The 16,418-nt window shown below is 39.4% G+C and overlaps 2 protein-coding genes across 3 annotated transcripts; both read left to right on the forward strand.

The window, feature by feature from the left end:
* The first annotated feature begins 962 nt into the window (after window positions 1–962).
* LOC122671562 lies at window positions 963–1,674 on the forward strand. 2 transcript variants are annotated; one of them, XM_043868855.1, is made up of 2 exons: window positions 963–1,598; window positions 1,632–1,674. In XM_043868855.1, exon 1 carries the CDS (start codon window positions 1,037–1,039, stop codon window positions 1,574–1,576), a length of 540 nt encoding a protein of 179 aa, XP_043724790.1. In that variant the 5' UTR covers window positions 963–1,036; the 3' UTR covers window positions 1,577–1,598; window positions 1,632–1,674. The 2 variants fall into 2 exon arrangements, with proteins under 2 accessions (XP_043724790.1, XP_043724791.1); XM_043868856.1 differs by lacking the exon at window positions 1,632–1,674 and having other exon boundaries at window positions 963–1,414; window positions 1,463–1,621.
* A 9,556-nt stretch (window positions 1,675–11,230) lies between these two features.
* Window positions 11,231–15,786, forward strand: LOC122672120 (thioredoxin H-type 1-like). Its single transcript, XM_043869617.1, has 3 exons — window positions 11,231–11,361; window positions 15,054–15,176; window positions 15,652–15,786. The coding sequence occupies exons 1-3, from the start codon at window positions 11,296–11,298 to the stop codon at window positions 15,784–15,786; spliced, it is 324 nt and encodes a 107-aa protein (XP_043725552.1). The 5' UTR covers window positions 11,231–11,295.
* The last annotated feature ends 632 nt before the right edge of the window (window positions 15,787–16,418 follow it).

Here is a 16,418-nt window from a genome sequence, read left to right on the forward strand (position 1 = left end):
TAAGGTTTCCAGGTCGACAATTTATTGATGTCAACCAATTTCCATGGTTTGGTGTCGCTGATTATCTTTTTAAAAAGTTTTTTTTTTTTTCCGACAATTGTACATCTTGTTTGTATCGTTTCATGGATACTGTATCAGTCATACAATCACCTTCAAAACCGTGCAGCATTGGCCGTACCTCAAATCATGATCTCAAATCACACCCACGTTGTCACATGGTTGGAGGGAGGGAACCAGATTATCTCCCGCATGGGTGCCTCTCCAGGTCTCCAGCACGAATCCAACGGTTGGACTGGTATGCGAATTCAGGAACACATTCCGATGTGTATAATGTCAGCCTAATTGTCGATGTACGCTGGAGAGGATCTAAACCCTAAACGAAGAGGGAAAATTATCACCTCCAGTTTGCTGACCGGCCCAGTTCCCAGTTCCTCTAATAGGGGGATGGTGGACCCCACCCGAGCAGGGTGTTTGGGCATGGGTAGAGAGGTCATTTCAGCCCCCCTTTGTTAGAAGAACTGGGGAACTGGGCCGGTCAGCAAACTGGAGGTGATAAAGATTCAAACGAAGAGTGGTTGGATTTTCTTCATTTTAAGTGTGGTGTACTACCCAGTGTTGGTTGAATAGTTTGATTCTCAAGTCCGCTGTTGAGGAATTTTTACCCGCGCTGCTGTGCACTACAGTGATGCTGTGCCATCATGCGGTACAGCAGTGACCATGTGCACACATGGCCGGCGCAGCAGCGGATAAAGGTCCGCAGTTGAGAGGATAAATTTCCAGTATTCTTATTCCGCTCTCATCCATCCATCGGGAAGCTTCTGGTTTTTGTCCACTTCAAAACCCATGTGTCATACGCATACATGGGTGGTGGACTGGTGGGAATAATTTACTACCGACTTGCTCGGAATGTATAGTGGCTAAGATAAGAGAAGAGAAAAGATCACTGTAGGGTAGTGTGGGCCTTTTGATTTCGGGATCTAAAATAAGAGATTCTTTGAGGGTAAAAGTTAGGGTTACGAGGAGGAGGAGGAGGACGATGGAGGCAACGGGGGATGAAGGGCTGCTGAAGACGATTCGACCACCGAGGCTCGAAGATGCAGGTTTGGAGGACTGCGCTCTCTCCGATGAATCCATCAAAGAAGCATTCCTTAAGGCTGCCAACTCTATCCGCTCTCGGGCTTCCTCTATCCTCATCACCACTGCTGAGGACGAAGAAGACGATTCCAAAAGCTGTATTCAGGACCCTGGCCCAAGCGATGGCAAGCTGTCGGATACGCTGGTAGGGATATCACCGGAAGCAGAGCCACCGGGACCTTGTGGCAATGAGAAAGGCGGTGGGTTGCCACAATCATTGGGGGCTGACGTCGTCGTCGCCGGTGTGGCTGATTCGTTGAGTGATGAGGAAGGTCGCCACAGTGACAGCAGAGTATTGGGAGCGGAGATACCTGATGGGGGGAAGGCATGTGTGGATGAGTTACAGGGTCTCAAGATCAAGGAAGATGTCGATCATAAGGATTACGATGATGAGCAAGATAACAGGGACGAAGGCCCCATCTTAGCTGAAACTTATGTATGAGCTTCGATCAGTAAGACAGCAATATCAAACCACTCCCCTTCTCCCATATTTTGCTAGTATTGCGTTACCGTTTTTTCCCCTTGTTTCTTGTTATTATTACCAGGAGACCAATTCGAAATCATGAATGAAACTATGAAATTTTAATTGGTAAGAGTTAAGAGGTTTCTGCTGTTAGAAGTTAGACAGGCCATGGTAAATTGTTGTTCTCTGTTGGTGGGTGGTTGTTCAACGTCAGTGTCTGGTGACTCGGGGATGGAGCTGGTTCACTCAGTTCTAGCAGTTCCACCAAAAGAACGTTCATGAAAGATAAACCAGATCATGGGCAAAGGGCGGCCACCAGTCTACAAATCTGTCTCGATCCCTGTTTGTATTACCATCAAGTTCGTTGAGGGTGAAGTGGGTAATCAATAATAACTAAAGGGAAGTGAAGAATCAAGAGGAGTGTGATCAGGAAATCCCAGAATCTTCCTCATTAACAATTGCAATGACAGAGGATGCTGTGATGCCACTGGTGCCATCCATGGGAGATACAAAAACCAGGTTGTGTCGATCCATTTCCTCTTATTCTGTTTCATGGATATAATTGAAAACATTTTTTAAGTTAGTCTTCTCTTTCTTCTGTCGGAACTTGAGGGTAAGAAATTTTCTGTAAGTAGCAAGACATGCATTCAGCCTTCAGTGATTGGAATTGCAGCTGAATGAAGATGCTTTATTTGGGTTGTTCTAGTTCCATTCTGTTGAACATTTATCTGTGCTTCTCCAACCCAGCCCCGTGGGTAGTGTTGTTGGCAGACCCGAACCTCGCAGGCCAAAAGGAGAAGTCTTCTACCATGCCATACCATGGGTACATACTTACTTCCACGGCAATGCTGGTGTGGGAACTCCAAAAAACTTCCAGACCAATGGAGAAGTCACTGGTAAAGCACAATCACCGGAGAAAGCTTTGGTGTCCATAGGAGAAATTGTGAGGAAGGACATACTTCAGAATCAGAGTTTCACTTTATTTATAATGATAATTACAGTCTAAGGGCAAACTAGTCAAATAGGGAAAAATAGTAAAACAAATAAAACCTTAAGAGTAAAGAGAAATTATTCTAATCCTACGGTTCTCAACAGACATGCATAGTCATAGGAGAAGTTTGAGGTGGTATGGTCATATTCATCGAAAGCCTAATGTTGCTCCAATAAGGAAGAGTGGTTTGATTTCAATTGAAGGAGCTAAAAGAGTTAGGGGCAGACATAAAATGATCATAGGAGAAGTTGTGAGGAAGAACATGCATAATCTAGGTCTTGTACCTAGTATGACCTCAGATAGAGCTTATTGGAGGGCAAGGATTGCAAATCTATGTAGTTGAGATTCTCCTGACTTGTTGGGTTGTATCTCTTTTCTTTTACTTTTATTTTTCTCATGTGTCATTTTTTATTTCTCAGCTCATTCCCTATTCCTCTTTTCCCATCTCTTTATTTCCTTCTTTCTTGTTTAGACCGTAGTTTTCCCTACTTAATTCTGTTTGGATCCATGTAATCGACCCCAATAAGTTGGGATAAGATTGAGTTTTTTGTTATTGTTGTTGTACCTAAGAAATCTTTTGGGAATTGGGATTATGGATTAGAAAAACGCCCTGAGCCAAAGCCCTGATCCCTTCCTCCACCAACATCTCTTTTTGTCCAAGCTGAAGCAACAGAAGACCTAAAGAACAGTAGATATATCACCCCATCACAATTCATAATGCACAAGAAATTCAGAAAATTTTCGTGTTACAAGTTTTGTTTACTTCCCAGAAATTGCAACAACGGTATAAGTGAGATCTCTTTGTTAGAAATCTTCTAAGTAATCTAGTTACCCTTTTAATAATAAGCACACACATGCATTGAATTTTGATCTTGGGTTCAATAAGGAAATCCATATGTAAGGTAAATCTCCTAATTTTTTTTTTTTTTTTTATGAGAAAAAGATATATTCTATTAAAAAGTGAGAAAAATATGTACATCGTACAAGAAGCACGTCGATTGGGAATTAGTCCTGATGGTAGCCAAAATATAGGAGTGGAGGGCAGCAGTCCATTGGTTATGTTGTAGGGAGATTGGGGTGATAGTGAAATTAGCAATAAGTTCTGCTAATTCTACAAAAGGTGAGATCATTGTCCAAGGTACAGGTAGGTGGGAATCAAGACGCAAAAAACCACTTAGGCTATAGTTAGTAATCCATCTCTGTTGGGTTGAGTCCATTCTTGAGTGCGTGTTTCCATCCCTGCAAGAGTTCTGTTAGCTTAGCCTCCTTTTGGTCGGATGAACGCAAAATTCCTGCAGACACTAAAACACTATCGCCCTCTAACAAAAAGCAATACCCCCATCCGGTTAGGCCCTTTGACTGGTCAGAAAGGACTGCGCAGCACAGAATAGGGAATTGTATGTTGTTATTAGGCAGTTGGTTATGCATGGTGATACAAGTTAAATCTTGAGGGGGGGGGGGGGACGTAAGTAGGTTCATTGTGGGGGGGGGGGGGGTTATTGTGTAAATAACGCATCCAATGATTAACATTATATAGGACCAAATATGGGTTGGTCGGAGCCAGCCCTCGGGAAACGTTGTTTCTTACATTTCACACAAAATAACAAGTTAAAATAAAGATAGAAAAAAATCAAGTTGCAGAGTTCAAATCTAGGGCTTTGGAAGCCAGAAAGGAGGCACAAAGATGTGCAATATCGGGGCTGCTAAGGTGCTTAGTCCTTAGGCCGAGGGGCCCAGATGCCCAGACATGCTTAGTCCATTCACAAGATATAAAAAGATGTCATTGGGTTTCAGCACGAGCACCACAGAGAAAACAAGTAGGCTCGAGCGGCAGCCAGTGTGAGATAGTATCCTTGACAGGTAAACCTGCAAGTAAGACACGCCAAAAGAACAATTTAAATTTCGGATGTAGTTTAAGTTTCTAGAAAAAATGCCACCAAGTGGATAGAAGCTGGTTATTTTGAAAATTGGATTGTAGGTAAGAGGCAGCCTGTCGAGTGGAGAAAGTCCCAGTTTTGGTCAAGGAGCATTTCCATTGATCCTCAGAGTCTGAAATACACAGTCTTGAAATTTCAGAAGAAAACCAAGATGGGAACAAATTGGCAAGTAAAGAGGAATTCCATGTAGAGTTTAGAGTAAGGTCACTTACCATGTTCACTGACCGGTAGAAAAAAGAGTGTGGGATACAATGAGTCCAATTTGGCTTTAAGTATTTGTGGGTATATTAAAAAATGTTGGGTAAGATTGTCTTCCAATGATTCCAATTGCAATGGTCTGGTAAGAGATTCAGGATAAGGGTAAGGTAAGGTTACAGATATAGGAAAGGTGTTAAGCATGTATTCTGCCCGTTAAAAATAGTCTTTCTATTAGATACTAAAGTTTGAACATTCTCCCAAGTTACGAGTATCCTAAACCTACATGTATGCTATCTTCGGCTAACTACGGTTGCAATATGTGTTAAACCTTATTTATGCTTGCATTAACAATTATTCTAATTCTGCATATCTAATTAACACATGCTAATTAAAGTACGACCCTAATCATGCTTTTTCTAACACACTAATTAACTAATGTTAAGCTACTTTAACCTAAACATGCATTTCTAATTAACCAACTACTGTTAAGCTAAACAATTAACCCTAATCATGCTTATCTAATATTAATTAATTAATGTTTAAACTAATTTAATATCTTAACTTGCTTATCTAATGCTATAGTACCTTACACTATATAACATTATACTACATTACTCTACACTGTGTTATACTATAGTATTATACTACAATACATTATACTATGCTATAGTACGCTACATTATACTACACTATTAAAAAACAAGGAAAGAAAATCATACTTGCCTTTGACCTTGGAATGGGTCGAGAGGGGAGGGCCTCTTCGTTCCAAGCACGAACTCTCGGGACTTATTGTTCTCCTGGTTCTAAGGGGAGGCTAACTCTCTCTTGGGAAGTCTCAAAGCTGGGGAGGGGGGGAGCCCAAGGGAAACTTTCCTTAATATTCAGATCCTTCACCCCAAATTCAGATTCTTGAGGGAAAATTCGACATCAATCAAGTGTTCGAGACTCTCCGATGTAGGTTCAAGGGGAAAAGGGGAAAAATGGTAAAAACATGGGCTCCACAGAAATCAAATTTCCGATCTGCGGATCCATAGTTGGGACTCGCGGATCCGTTGTGGGTTCTGTGGAGCCGCGATACCAGCATGAGATCGCAAGTTGATCTTCCGACGACCATAACTTTTGATCCTAAGTTGAATTTTTGACATGTGATATATCATAGGAAAGGTCTATCCAAGAACTATCCAATGATATAAAATAAAGGGATGGATTTGGCCGGTGGAAAACTTTGTTAAAAATGGGAACAAGTGGGGTCTACATGTGCCTCCATATTTTGATCAAATTGGAATCATGTTCAAATGATCATAATTTTTTTATCATTTTATTCAATTTTGACGTTCGATATATCGTTGGAAAGCACATACCGAGCACTATCCAATGATGTAAGACACAAGCACACATTTTGCCAAATACATAGTGAAAAAGCGCAACAAGCAGCGCTGCCTGCTTGACAATGGGAGGACATTTTGGCTGATTTGCATCGTTCTTGAACCATGGCTAGCTAATGTTTGCTTTTTGGATGATGAAAACACTTAAATCTCGTTGTCAAACCGGTTTCATAGATCATTTTGTTGAAAAAAGCATGTGAGGTGATTTTGTTCATTTTTCCATATCCAAAGCCTTCCTTGAGAGAGAGAGACATATCGAGATTGTGGTCGTCTTGTTGTCATCATTATTAGGGGGTGATTGACAAAATTCAGCCTCTACAAAAGGCATACACAAGCAAGGTTGATCATACCAAACTTTGGTTAGCTTAGTCGAGACCAAAAATGGGCTCCTATGTCCTAACCGACAGGTAAATCAAGGTGGTTGCAGGTAAGAACAACTTTATAGTCGACTTCATAGGATATAGGTAACCATGTTGTGTTCGTGCTATGTAGGAAGTGTATGTGATGAAAACAAAGATTAACAATCATGAGTCAAAAATATATTTGCAACAAGCAACACAAGAAGCTAGATATATTATGTACAAAAAGAATTAAACAATCTACTATTTTTTGGTTGAAAAGGATTTTATTGCAAAGGACGGACAGAGCTCCTTTTGCATCTTTTCCTTTTTTATTTTTTATTATTATCTTAATTTTCACAATGTATCAAAATTCAATGAACAATTTAAAATAAGGGAGAGAGAAAGCTATTTGGTCGTGTGACCTCTGCATCAGCACAAGAACCAATGGGAACACACGCTCAAGTATCTAATATGAAGGTGGGATATGATCATTTCGCCACCCATGTGTCTAGCATGAAGAAACAGATTTCTTTGTTCTCTTAAAATAATTTAAGACAAAAGGTATTCAGATCCTCTACTGTCGGCTATGAATGCCTTACCCTCATTTGAGCAAGGCATTTGGGCAGGGGTAAGGCAGACATTGTGCACAACACCGTGTCTGGGCCGCACGGTCCTGCCGGGCTGCCCGGCTACCTGGTAGTAGAGGATCCAAATTCTTCATGCACAGTATTATGCACTGTGTACGGCCTTATCCCCCGGGTCGTCGAAATGATAAAAAAATCCCCCTTATTTGACAAATTTGTAATCCTTTCCATTTCATGCGATCAATTATACTTGAAAACCTCCTCTTAATTTAAAGTCAAACCTAAGATTACAATCTAAAACATGGAAAAAATTGTCACATCTTATCACCATCCACCAAAGAAAGAAGTAAATCCCAAAACCAAACAATGGAAAGCCCAAAGAACAAGAAATATAGTCCCCAGTGGAGTTGCCATATAGGTGCATTAGGGGTATTACACCGGGGGTGCCTTTATTCAATTTTTCTATGAGGAGGAGAGGGCAAAGGGTTTCCTTTGGGAGTCACCACCTAAATGAAGACCTAGGACCCATTAAATGTCTCCCCCTTATTGGGGAAAAAATGAACTCCAAATGGATGGGCATTCATCAACCTAGAGGTTGGCTAAGTTTAAGGTTATTGACATTGAAAAGGGTTAGGCACCTATTCTGTCTGGCCGAGGCCAGTCTTTCTAGACCTTGAACTCACTATAAATGTTGACATATTTGTAAATCTGAAGAGTATTCACAAGTTATATGTTCAAAATAATCCCATTTAGGGTTTTGAAAGCACTTAAAAGGGGGAATGGTTTGTGTTAGGATTTCCAAAAAAAATGGGCATCATAACTGCATTTTTTTTGGGGGGGCGCAAAGGGGTGTTAGATTGGCTGATCTATAAATAAAAATAGAAATATCATTGGAATGCAACGATCGATGGAATCACGGGATAACGTAACGCCAACACCTCAGCCAATCAAATTGGATCGTTAATACATAAAAAAACACAACACACTCACTCTACAAAAATTTTGCCATCGATCTGCAACTCTGTCAGATGCTAGGGATTGCAATGAAACACAAAGCATCCGTCACTGTACAACAAAGCAAAAGCAAAACGCATACACTCTATAGAAATATAGTCATTGACCTACAACCCCGTCAAGTGTCAGGAAATGCGATGAAAAGAAAGAAAAAAAATGTAGAGCGTTGAGTAGCATCTGAGATGAGGCGGTGCGCATTTACCGCCTTACCCCCTGCCCAATACCTTGCCCGAGCAAAGGTAAGGCAGTCAATGCGCCCGCCTCATCTCAGGCGCTACACACGGCTGCATGTTGCCCAGATTGACAGGATCTTTTTGTGTTCCAATTGCACTTGAAGCCGAGTTACTAACCCTTTTGCTTATAACTAGGAAAAGTGTCCAACTTAGATGTATGGAGGCCAAATTAGCAGTTTTTGGGCTGCACTAGTACCTACCAACACTATCTAAAGTCCAGAAGAATCTCAGATACTCTGTCTTGAGGGGTGTAAAGAAATAAAAGAGGAACCTTGCTAAATTTCCTCCTAGCCCTTCAGGGCACACAATATTCACTATATGTATTCTCTCTTTGACGGTAGGAATTTTGGCAGGGGTTTGGCTGTGTCAAAATAGGGATAGAGAGAAAGTCCTTATAAAGAATCCGGATCAGCTACCCACATGGGGACAAATCTGACCCCTCCATGGGGCGTGGATCCCACACCCCCAAGGAGGATTCAGATCTGTCCCCACCTGTTCCCATGTGGGTAGTAGATGCTACGGGGCATGAGCCTGCAAAATGAGGGTGGGTGACTACCTATTTATAGGCCCTCCAGATGAGGTTTGCGGCACCGCAAAGGTAGGCCTTGAGGTGTCGCAGGGTTGTGCCACATGGCACTCTCTAGTTGGCCAAAAATGTCTTGGGTCTATTTTGAATGCCAAACTTTTTTTATTTTTATTTGGGAGAATAGGAGCTGTATTAAATAAATAACGAAAGCAGAGAATTTACAATCTTAAATACTTTCTTCCATTTGCATCGTCCTGAATGCCAAACTTTCAGGAAGCATGTCTCCTTATACGTAAGTCCAAATTTCTCGATCGATATAGGTGTCGTATTAAAGGTATGGAGATGAACTAAACAATGATGCAAAAATTACGTTGAGATTTGACCTATTGCATGTTCAAAAGTGTGCCCAAAGTTAGAGGTCTGCATAGGAGTAAATTTGGATGATAAGTTGGTTTAATCAAATTAACCATATTTGCATCAAAACTTTAGGATGTGTTTTACAATGATGAAACAAACTGGTATGAAAAATTTGGGATCATTCGGAGAAGATTTGAGGGTCAAGGTGGAACTTGTGGAATTCAATAGTTTTTGTGACCGTACGAAAGTAATACATATGAAATATTAATGAGCAAACAATGTCGCCATCAAGCCAAAACTTGGATTTAGGATTTATACTCTCCTCACATAATAAGCAGTGGACCCACACTGACATTTTTCTCTCCCATTTTGACCATATGAGCCCCATATTGATGATACCATTTTCCAACCTCTCATTGGTTGTAGTGTGCAGATTGCCTTCTTACACTGCCTTTGTTAGAAACCCTCTCCGATGAAGTACATATAACTTATGTAAAAAATACATATATAATGGAAATAGAGTACCATCGTAAATAAACTATAATATACATAACATGAGTTTTGAGCATATTCACATAAATATCACCATAGTTACCCCAAAAAAAAAAACAAAAAAAAAAACATAAATATCACCATAAGTGATGGAAATTTATTTCTGTCGCAAACACTTAACTACACACTACGGAATTACAATATTTGTGTATATATGTAGATATGATGAAATTAAATAAACCAACATATAAGATCTTTGCAAAGGAATATATACGACATAAGTATCATTCCATCATATTAGAATTATATTGCACAATGCAATATAAAATACCATCATGATTAATGGAATTATTACAATGATAATTTAATACTTTCATGAAATATAAGTCTATTACAACTGATTATTAATAACGTAGCAAAAAAGTAAATAAAATCGATGGCGACATAATTATTATACTCGTCGTTTCACAGTATATGTACGACAAAAGTTTATATCTGTCGTTAAGACCTTATTTTTTTACCATGAATTTTTACTGGCGAAGCAAGAAGAGAAGCAACCATATTCTCCATTATCAAAGAGCGCTAAAAACATGGCACATAATCCTTTTTCTTGTAGTGACACATGAGGCTTGATTCGTAGTTCTAATAAGATTAGAAATATAAAATTTTAATTTTCCGTTGCGTTTTGAATCAACTCATTAATTTTCAACTCAAAAGCTTAAGCTATTAGATGGAGATGTCTAAATGGTATATAAAGTCATCCAAGCTAGGGTCCTGTAGTTTTCCAATATAAAATTAATCCTTACAAATCCAGGGATACATACTTTATATATATAAAATGGCTGCTACTAATTTTATGAAACTTTAAACTCCTCTTTTGACTATTGCTAGCCTTTTTTTCCTGAATTGGACTAATAGGAGTGGTGTTCCTTTCATTTTTTTCATTTACTTTCTTCTTAATTTTTTGCCCTCTTTTGGGGTTGCTACTCCAATTATGTGGTTCAAATTAAGCCGTTCAATGTGATAGGAATCCGAACCAAGAGCGAAATGGCAAAACCACCAAAAGTAGTGGTTCATATATAATTGTTTTGGTATCTGCTTTTCATCCTTTCTTTAAAGAATAGATACGATAGAGAAGTGCATTTGAAATTGTTTATTTTGGTATCTGCTTTTCCTTTTCTTTAAAGTAAAGTTGGGAGGAGATAAGAAAGAGAGATGCTTAGGATGGCAATGGATCAACTGGGTTTGGGTCCTCCATGGATCCGGAACTCAAATTTAAACCATGTTGGATTGGCTCATCTTGCCCAAAAATATGGAAGAAGAAAGTTTCTTGGGTCGGGTCATGAATTGATACAGTCCAGATGCTCTTCCAAAGATGAGTTCAGAAGAGAATAATTTTACATAGGGGCGCTGTTCTCTGTGCCACAGCGCAGGTTGCGCCCAGGCACATGAGGGTGGGTGCAATGACCACCCTGCCCCCCAAAGTGACAGACCCATCTATCTGGGCGCAGCCTGCACTGCGACACAGAGAACATTCTCCCTTTTACATATTATATATATATTATCATCTACCAGTTTGTGTTCATAGTGCATTTGGTGTTTGTAATTGTTTAAACTTGTTGATAGAAGAGAAGAGTAAAATGGCTGGTAAGGTGATCGTCTGTTCCAACATTGACGATTGGAACCAGTATAAACCAAAAGAGAAGGTATCCTCTCTTCTCTTTGCTCTCTATTGTGGTCTCCTTTTTTGTTTTATAGGGGGGGGGGGGGGGAAGTGTCAAAAGGCTGTAACTTAATTATATTAAGTTATTGGCCAAATGTTCTGTGTGTCGGGGCACAGGCTGCACCCAGACAAATTAGGGGGGGGGGGGAATAATCGCCCAACCCCTTGAATGATAGAAATACCCACCCCATTTGTCTAGGTAGAGAGAACATCAGCCCTAAGTTATTTTATGTTCTCCAATACTCAAATTCCTTAAAACCCTTGTTTACTAATTGTTCACCACCACAAAAGATTTCACAAAAGCTGCAACATTTATTTTCTGATTCCTACTATCTTGCCTTATCCAGAGCATCTAGTAGGGCAAAGTTAACTAGCTAAGGGTGTTGTCAATTTAGGACTAACACTGTAAACCAGAATCGGACCGGAACCGACCCTCTTAAGAATTTTGGAATCGATTCATGAATGGGTCTCAACGGTTCCAAAACCAAAAGGCCAGCTTAGAACCGACTAGAATTGGAACCACCAAGACCTGTTTAAGCTTGCACATAATTCTATAGGGCGATTGTTCTCTATCTGGGAGCGTAGACTATGCCCAGACACATGGAAAGATCATTTCGGTCATTCAAGGAGGCGGGGTGGTCATTTCACCCATCCTCCATGTGTTTGGGCGTATCTTGCACCCTCGACACAGAACATTTGGCCAATTCTATATTTGGTGTGCATATTGTGGTTTTTGGAAATTTTGAATTTATTGGTAATATTTAGTAATTGAGATTTTCTTCTAAATATTTTGATTTTTTTTTATTTGTATGGGGGTTATGGATGGATATTTGATTACTTGAATGTTTAAGAATGAAAATTTAATTATTTTTCATGTTTGAAAGAAATATTTGGTTATTTGTATACTTAGGTAATAATTTTGAAAATTTGAACACTATAATAGTGCTAGAAACGGAGTCTACAGTGATGTTTTGTGTGGTGATCTTTTGCCCTATTAATCTTAAGGATGCTTTGCATGTGTGTTTTTTTTCTTTCCAAACCCCCATCTCTCCACGAATTAAAATCCTCTACAGAGCACCAACCTTGCGGTGCACTGCAATTCGAGCTTGAGAGCTCGACACGTGGAAGATGCTTCATCCAACTGTGCAAGCTCGATTGGGCCCAGTTTTTTTCTTTTCTTTTCAATCGAGCTCGCACAGTTGGATGAAGTATCTTCCACGTGTCGAGCTCTCAAGCCTGAACTACAGTGCACCGCAGGATCTGCAGAGGATTTTTTTCCTCCCTCCACATTTGCTTTCCATTTGGATTGATTCTCAAGTCTAAGTGGAACTTCAAATATAATCAAGATTACATTTGATTCTTTACAGATATACAATTTTTCATTGGAAAATACAAGAACAAGTATATTTTCTAATGCAAATTAATGACTCATGGGTTCATTTTTTCTCTGGTATTTTCTATTGTATGAAGTCTATATTTTTGGAGAACCAAACATAGAATAATTGCAAGAAGTTGTGGGTTAATTATCCATTTTATTCCCCACTTTGCCCTAGTTTACATGAATTCTTATTAAATTTAACTTTTTTTTTTCTTTAAAAAGGTAATCGCTTTGATACTATTATGACCTTAGAACTTTTCATTCGTAAGTTGAAAAATTAATTTTATTTTTAAATAATATTATTAATAATTTATTAGATGATAATAAGGACAACATATTATTATTATTTATCGTCGCAACCATAGTTAGTACAATAATCTCCTCTGTACTTTGTTCTAATTACACATTCCTCCTTTTGATTTTCCCACCTTATATTTTGATCCCTTATGGCTGACGGTGTTAGGGTGCTGTTAGTTAATGATTTGAAAAGACAATATTACCTTTTACTAACAAATTAAAACTACATTTCCAATTCTACCCTTTTCATTATCTTCAATCTAAAACACCTCTTTCTTTCCTCCTCCACCGCCAGCAGCAGCAGCATCACCACCACCATTACTGCCGCCGCTTCCTCTTCCTCCTCCACCGCCAGCAGCACCACCATCGTCACGAGGGTCTAGCCACCTACCAATGAAACTCAAATTTGATATTAACCAATTAATGGCCAAACAGAAAGCTCATATTTAAGGATCCCAAAAGATGATTTCATGAGAGCTTGCCCCAGAAACCGGAAACATCTTCTATAGATCAAGCTCATTCCTTGGTTTCAGATTGATTTCTGAAATTAACAATTATCTGTCCAGCAGTTTTTTCTTCATACTTTGTGTGATTATTGCCCTCCAAGGACACCTACTTCGATCCAGTTTTGGAGCCCATCTGGGCTGTGGTCTTTTGGCAATAAGAAATCTCCATCTCAGTCTGGTGGTACCCTGTTTTTTTGGCCTATTTCTCTTGAGAACAAAAATACATTTCAGAAATTCACAGATGCATAGTTGAGCCAATTGTATCAAGAGGCTTGATTCAAGACCAGATGGGAAGAAATTCTAAGTTACCGAACTGCTACAGAAAACCATCTATAAAAACCCCTCACCTGAAACCCCTTCCTCAAACGCTTATTACTAGCTTAAACCCCTACCTGAAACACCTACTTGGAACACCTCCTTCAAAACCCCATTATTGCACTGTCGATTTCTGAGACCCCATCACTAGCTTCAAAGCCCACCTAAAACATCTCCTTGAAACCCCCCTTACTGCGCTGCTGATTCCTGAAAACCCAAAGGGTATCGGCAGCGCACTTCACCGAAACAGCTCCTCTCCCTGAACCCATACTTGCCAATCCACCTCCCTGAAATTCTGTGCTCGCATCCCACCTGACCTTGCGGGTCCATGGTGACCTGCAAATTCAGGAACTAAAAATAAAAAATAAGGCTGTTTCAGATGCGTTACGGGTGTTTGACTGAACAAAGCTTGAAGAAGACGAGAACTCCTCTCTTATCAATGATGATATTTGTTTAAAAAACAGAAGAAACCCCTTGTCTTAGTCTTTCATATGCGCAACAGGGGTCTTGGATGGGTTCTTTCATGGGTTATTTTTTGGCTAGCTCTGGCATTAAATGAACAACAACAGAGGTGGGGGTGAGGCCGTGAGGGAGGGACAAGGATAAGTGGCGGGGGTGGGGAGTTGCAAAGGGCAGAGAGTGAGTACCTTCTGATCGTCGGCGATTTTAGGTTAGGGGGTTGCAAGAAAAGGGGTTGTAGGAGGAGGAGGAAGAAGGAGGGTAAAAGGGTTACCTACGGTTAGGGTTTAGTGAAGCGGAGAGGAAGAGATGGAGGAACTCCATTTTTGTTCTTGCCGGAGTTTGCAGGAGAAGGGGTTGGAGCAGGAGGAGGAAGAAGCAGAAGAAGAAGGGTAAAAGGGTCTATTAATATGAACCCAGGTTAGTTTGGGGATTAAATCAAAAGGGTAAATGGGTCAATGGGTCATCTCACAAGGATCCAGGGTTAGTTTGGGGATTATAAAAAATTTTACTACGCCATACCAGCACTTAACAGACGGACGCTAACGACATGATTGTAATACTAATTTTTTTAAAAATAGAGGGGAGGGGTATGTAAGGTGGGAAACTAAGGAGAGAAATGTGTAATTAAGTCAAAGTATAGAGGAGGGAGATGTAATTTTTCCTTTTTATTTTGATCAAACTTTAAATACATCTTTATCAGTGTTACCTTTTCTGCAGGTGTTGGCCTTCTTCACTGCCCCATGGAGTGGGCAAGCCCACAAGATTGCCCCAATAGTTCGAGATTTGGCTAGAGAATATCCACATGTCAATGTTGTCCAGTTGGACTTACGCCAATTTGAGGTGTGTGAATGAATTTATCTTCAATCTCATGGTTTTAGTGCACAGTATCGTATCGGGTATCAATCACCTTGAAAATCGATATGATACCGATATATATAGTATTGGCATTGATCGACTACATTGGACAAGTTTACTCTTGGTTTTTCATAAAACAAAAACAAAATTACAAAAAAAAACCCTATAGTTTATGCCTATTCCCTTTAGAGGGGAGATGAATGTAATTTTTTTAAACTACAAGGGGCTTTTTTGTAATTTTCTCATTTTTTTAATATTATTTTACCCTTTATCCGTACCATTTCACTAATACGGTATCAGACAGATATCGGTGATCACCTTCAAAATCATGCAGTATCAATCATATCGAACGATCTGATACCGATACCACAGACCATTATTTCTAATCCCTTCTTTTCATCCCTCTCCTGTCCAAATTTTTTTTTGTCATCACTGATTATGCAAAACTCTATCACCACAGTTAACTGCCAAAGAGTACAATGTGAATTCGGCTCCAACACTCTTGTTCATGAAAGGTGGTAAAACAGTTGATAAGGTGGAGACTTCAAGGCCATACCAGCTGTACGATAAGATGGATATACTCTTTGCACAGTAAATTATCCATACTTCCATCGCATCAAAATTAGTAGTAGTAGTAGAAGTTCACCATGTGGGTTCTAGTTATTAAAAAATAAATAAGTTGAAGTGGAAGAAAATGTATTAATTCCAAGGAGTTATTATTTCTGTTGCTGATGCTTTTAGTCTGAACTTTGTATACTATAAATTATTATATGAAGCTATAATAATATGGTTTTTAGATAAACCAATCTTGGAAACATTTTTTATACCTTGTGTTTTTTTTTATTTTTTTTTATTTTATTTAATTAGTACTTTGAGGCTCTGTGATTTTATTAATTATGAAAAATAATATAAAAGATGAAGGGTGGGAAATCCCTTTATACCCCTAAACCAAAAGGAATCGTGCATCACATTTTTTTTCCTAGTAAGAAGATATCATTCGAGAGAAAAAAATGTACAATCGAAGGCTTCCTGAACAACAAGTTCATGGAGCCAAGGAATGGAATGTGGTTATTCTGCCTTACACGAAATCTGCAAGAATAGAGTATGGGGTGGTGGTTGGAATACCGTGGAGATGCCTAAGCTAAAGTCAACATATAAAAGCAGAAAAATGCTTAATTAATATCTGTCACTTGAGAGTTTAGTTGATACCCTAATTTTAAGGGCTCA

Source organism: Telopea speciosissima, chromosome 8 (genome assembly GCF_018873765.1).
Source record: "Telopea speciosissima isolate NSW1024214 ecotype Mountain lineage chromosome 8, Tspe_v1, whole genome shotgun sequence".
Classification (NCBI taxonomy): domain Eukaryota; kingdom Viridiplantae; phylum Streptophyta; class Magnoliopsida; order Proteales; family Proteaceae; genus Telopea; species Telopea speciosissima.

What these genes read in the sequence shown, in the direction of transcription:
- LOC122671562 (XM_043868855.1), top strand. Translation starts at nt 1,037, where the DNA reads ATGGAGGCAACGGGGGATGAAGGGCTGCTGAAGACGATTCGACCACCG.
- LOC122672120 (XM_043869617.1), top strand. Translation starts at nt 11,296, where the DNA reads ATGGCTGGTAAGGTGATCGTCTGTTCCAACATTGACGATTGGAACCAG. An exon ending in AGTATAAACCAAAAGAGAAG is followed by an intron (nt 11,362 to 15,053) that starts GTATCCTCTCTT and finishes CCTTTTCTGCAG; the next exon opens with GTGTTGGCCTTCTTCACTGC. An exon ending in TGGACTTACGCCAATTTGAG is followed by an intron (nt 15,177 to 15,651) that starts GTGTGTGAATGA and finishes CTATCACCACAG; the next exon opens with TTAACTGCCAAAGAGTACAA.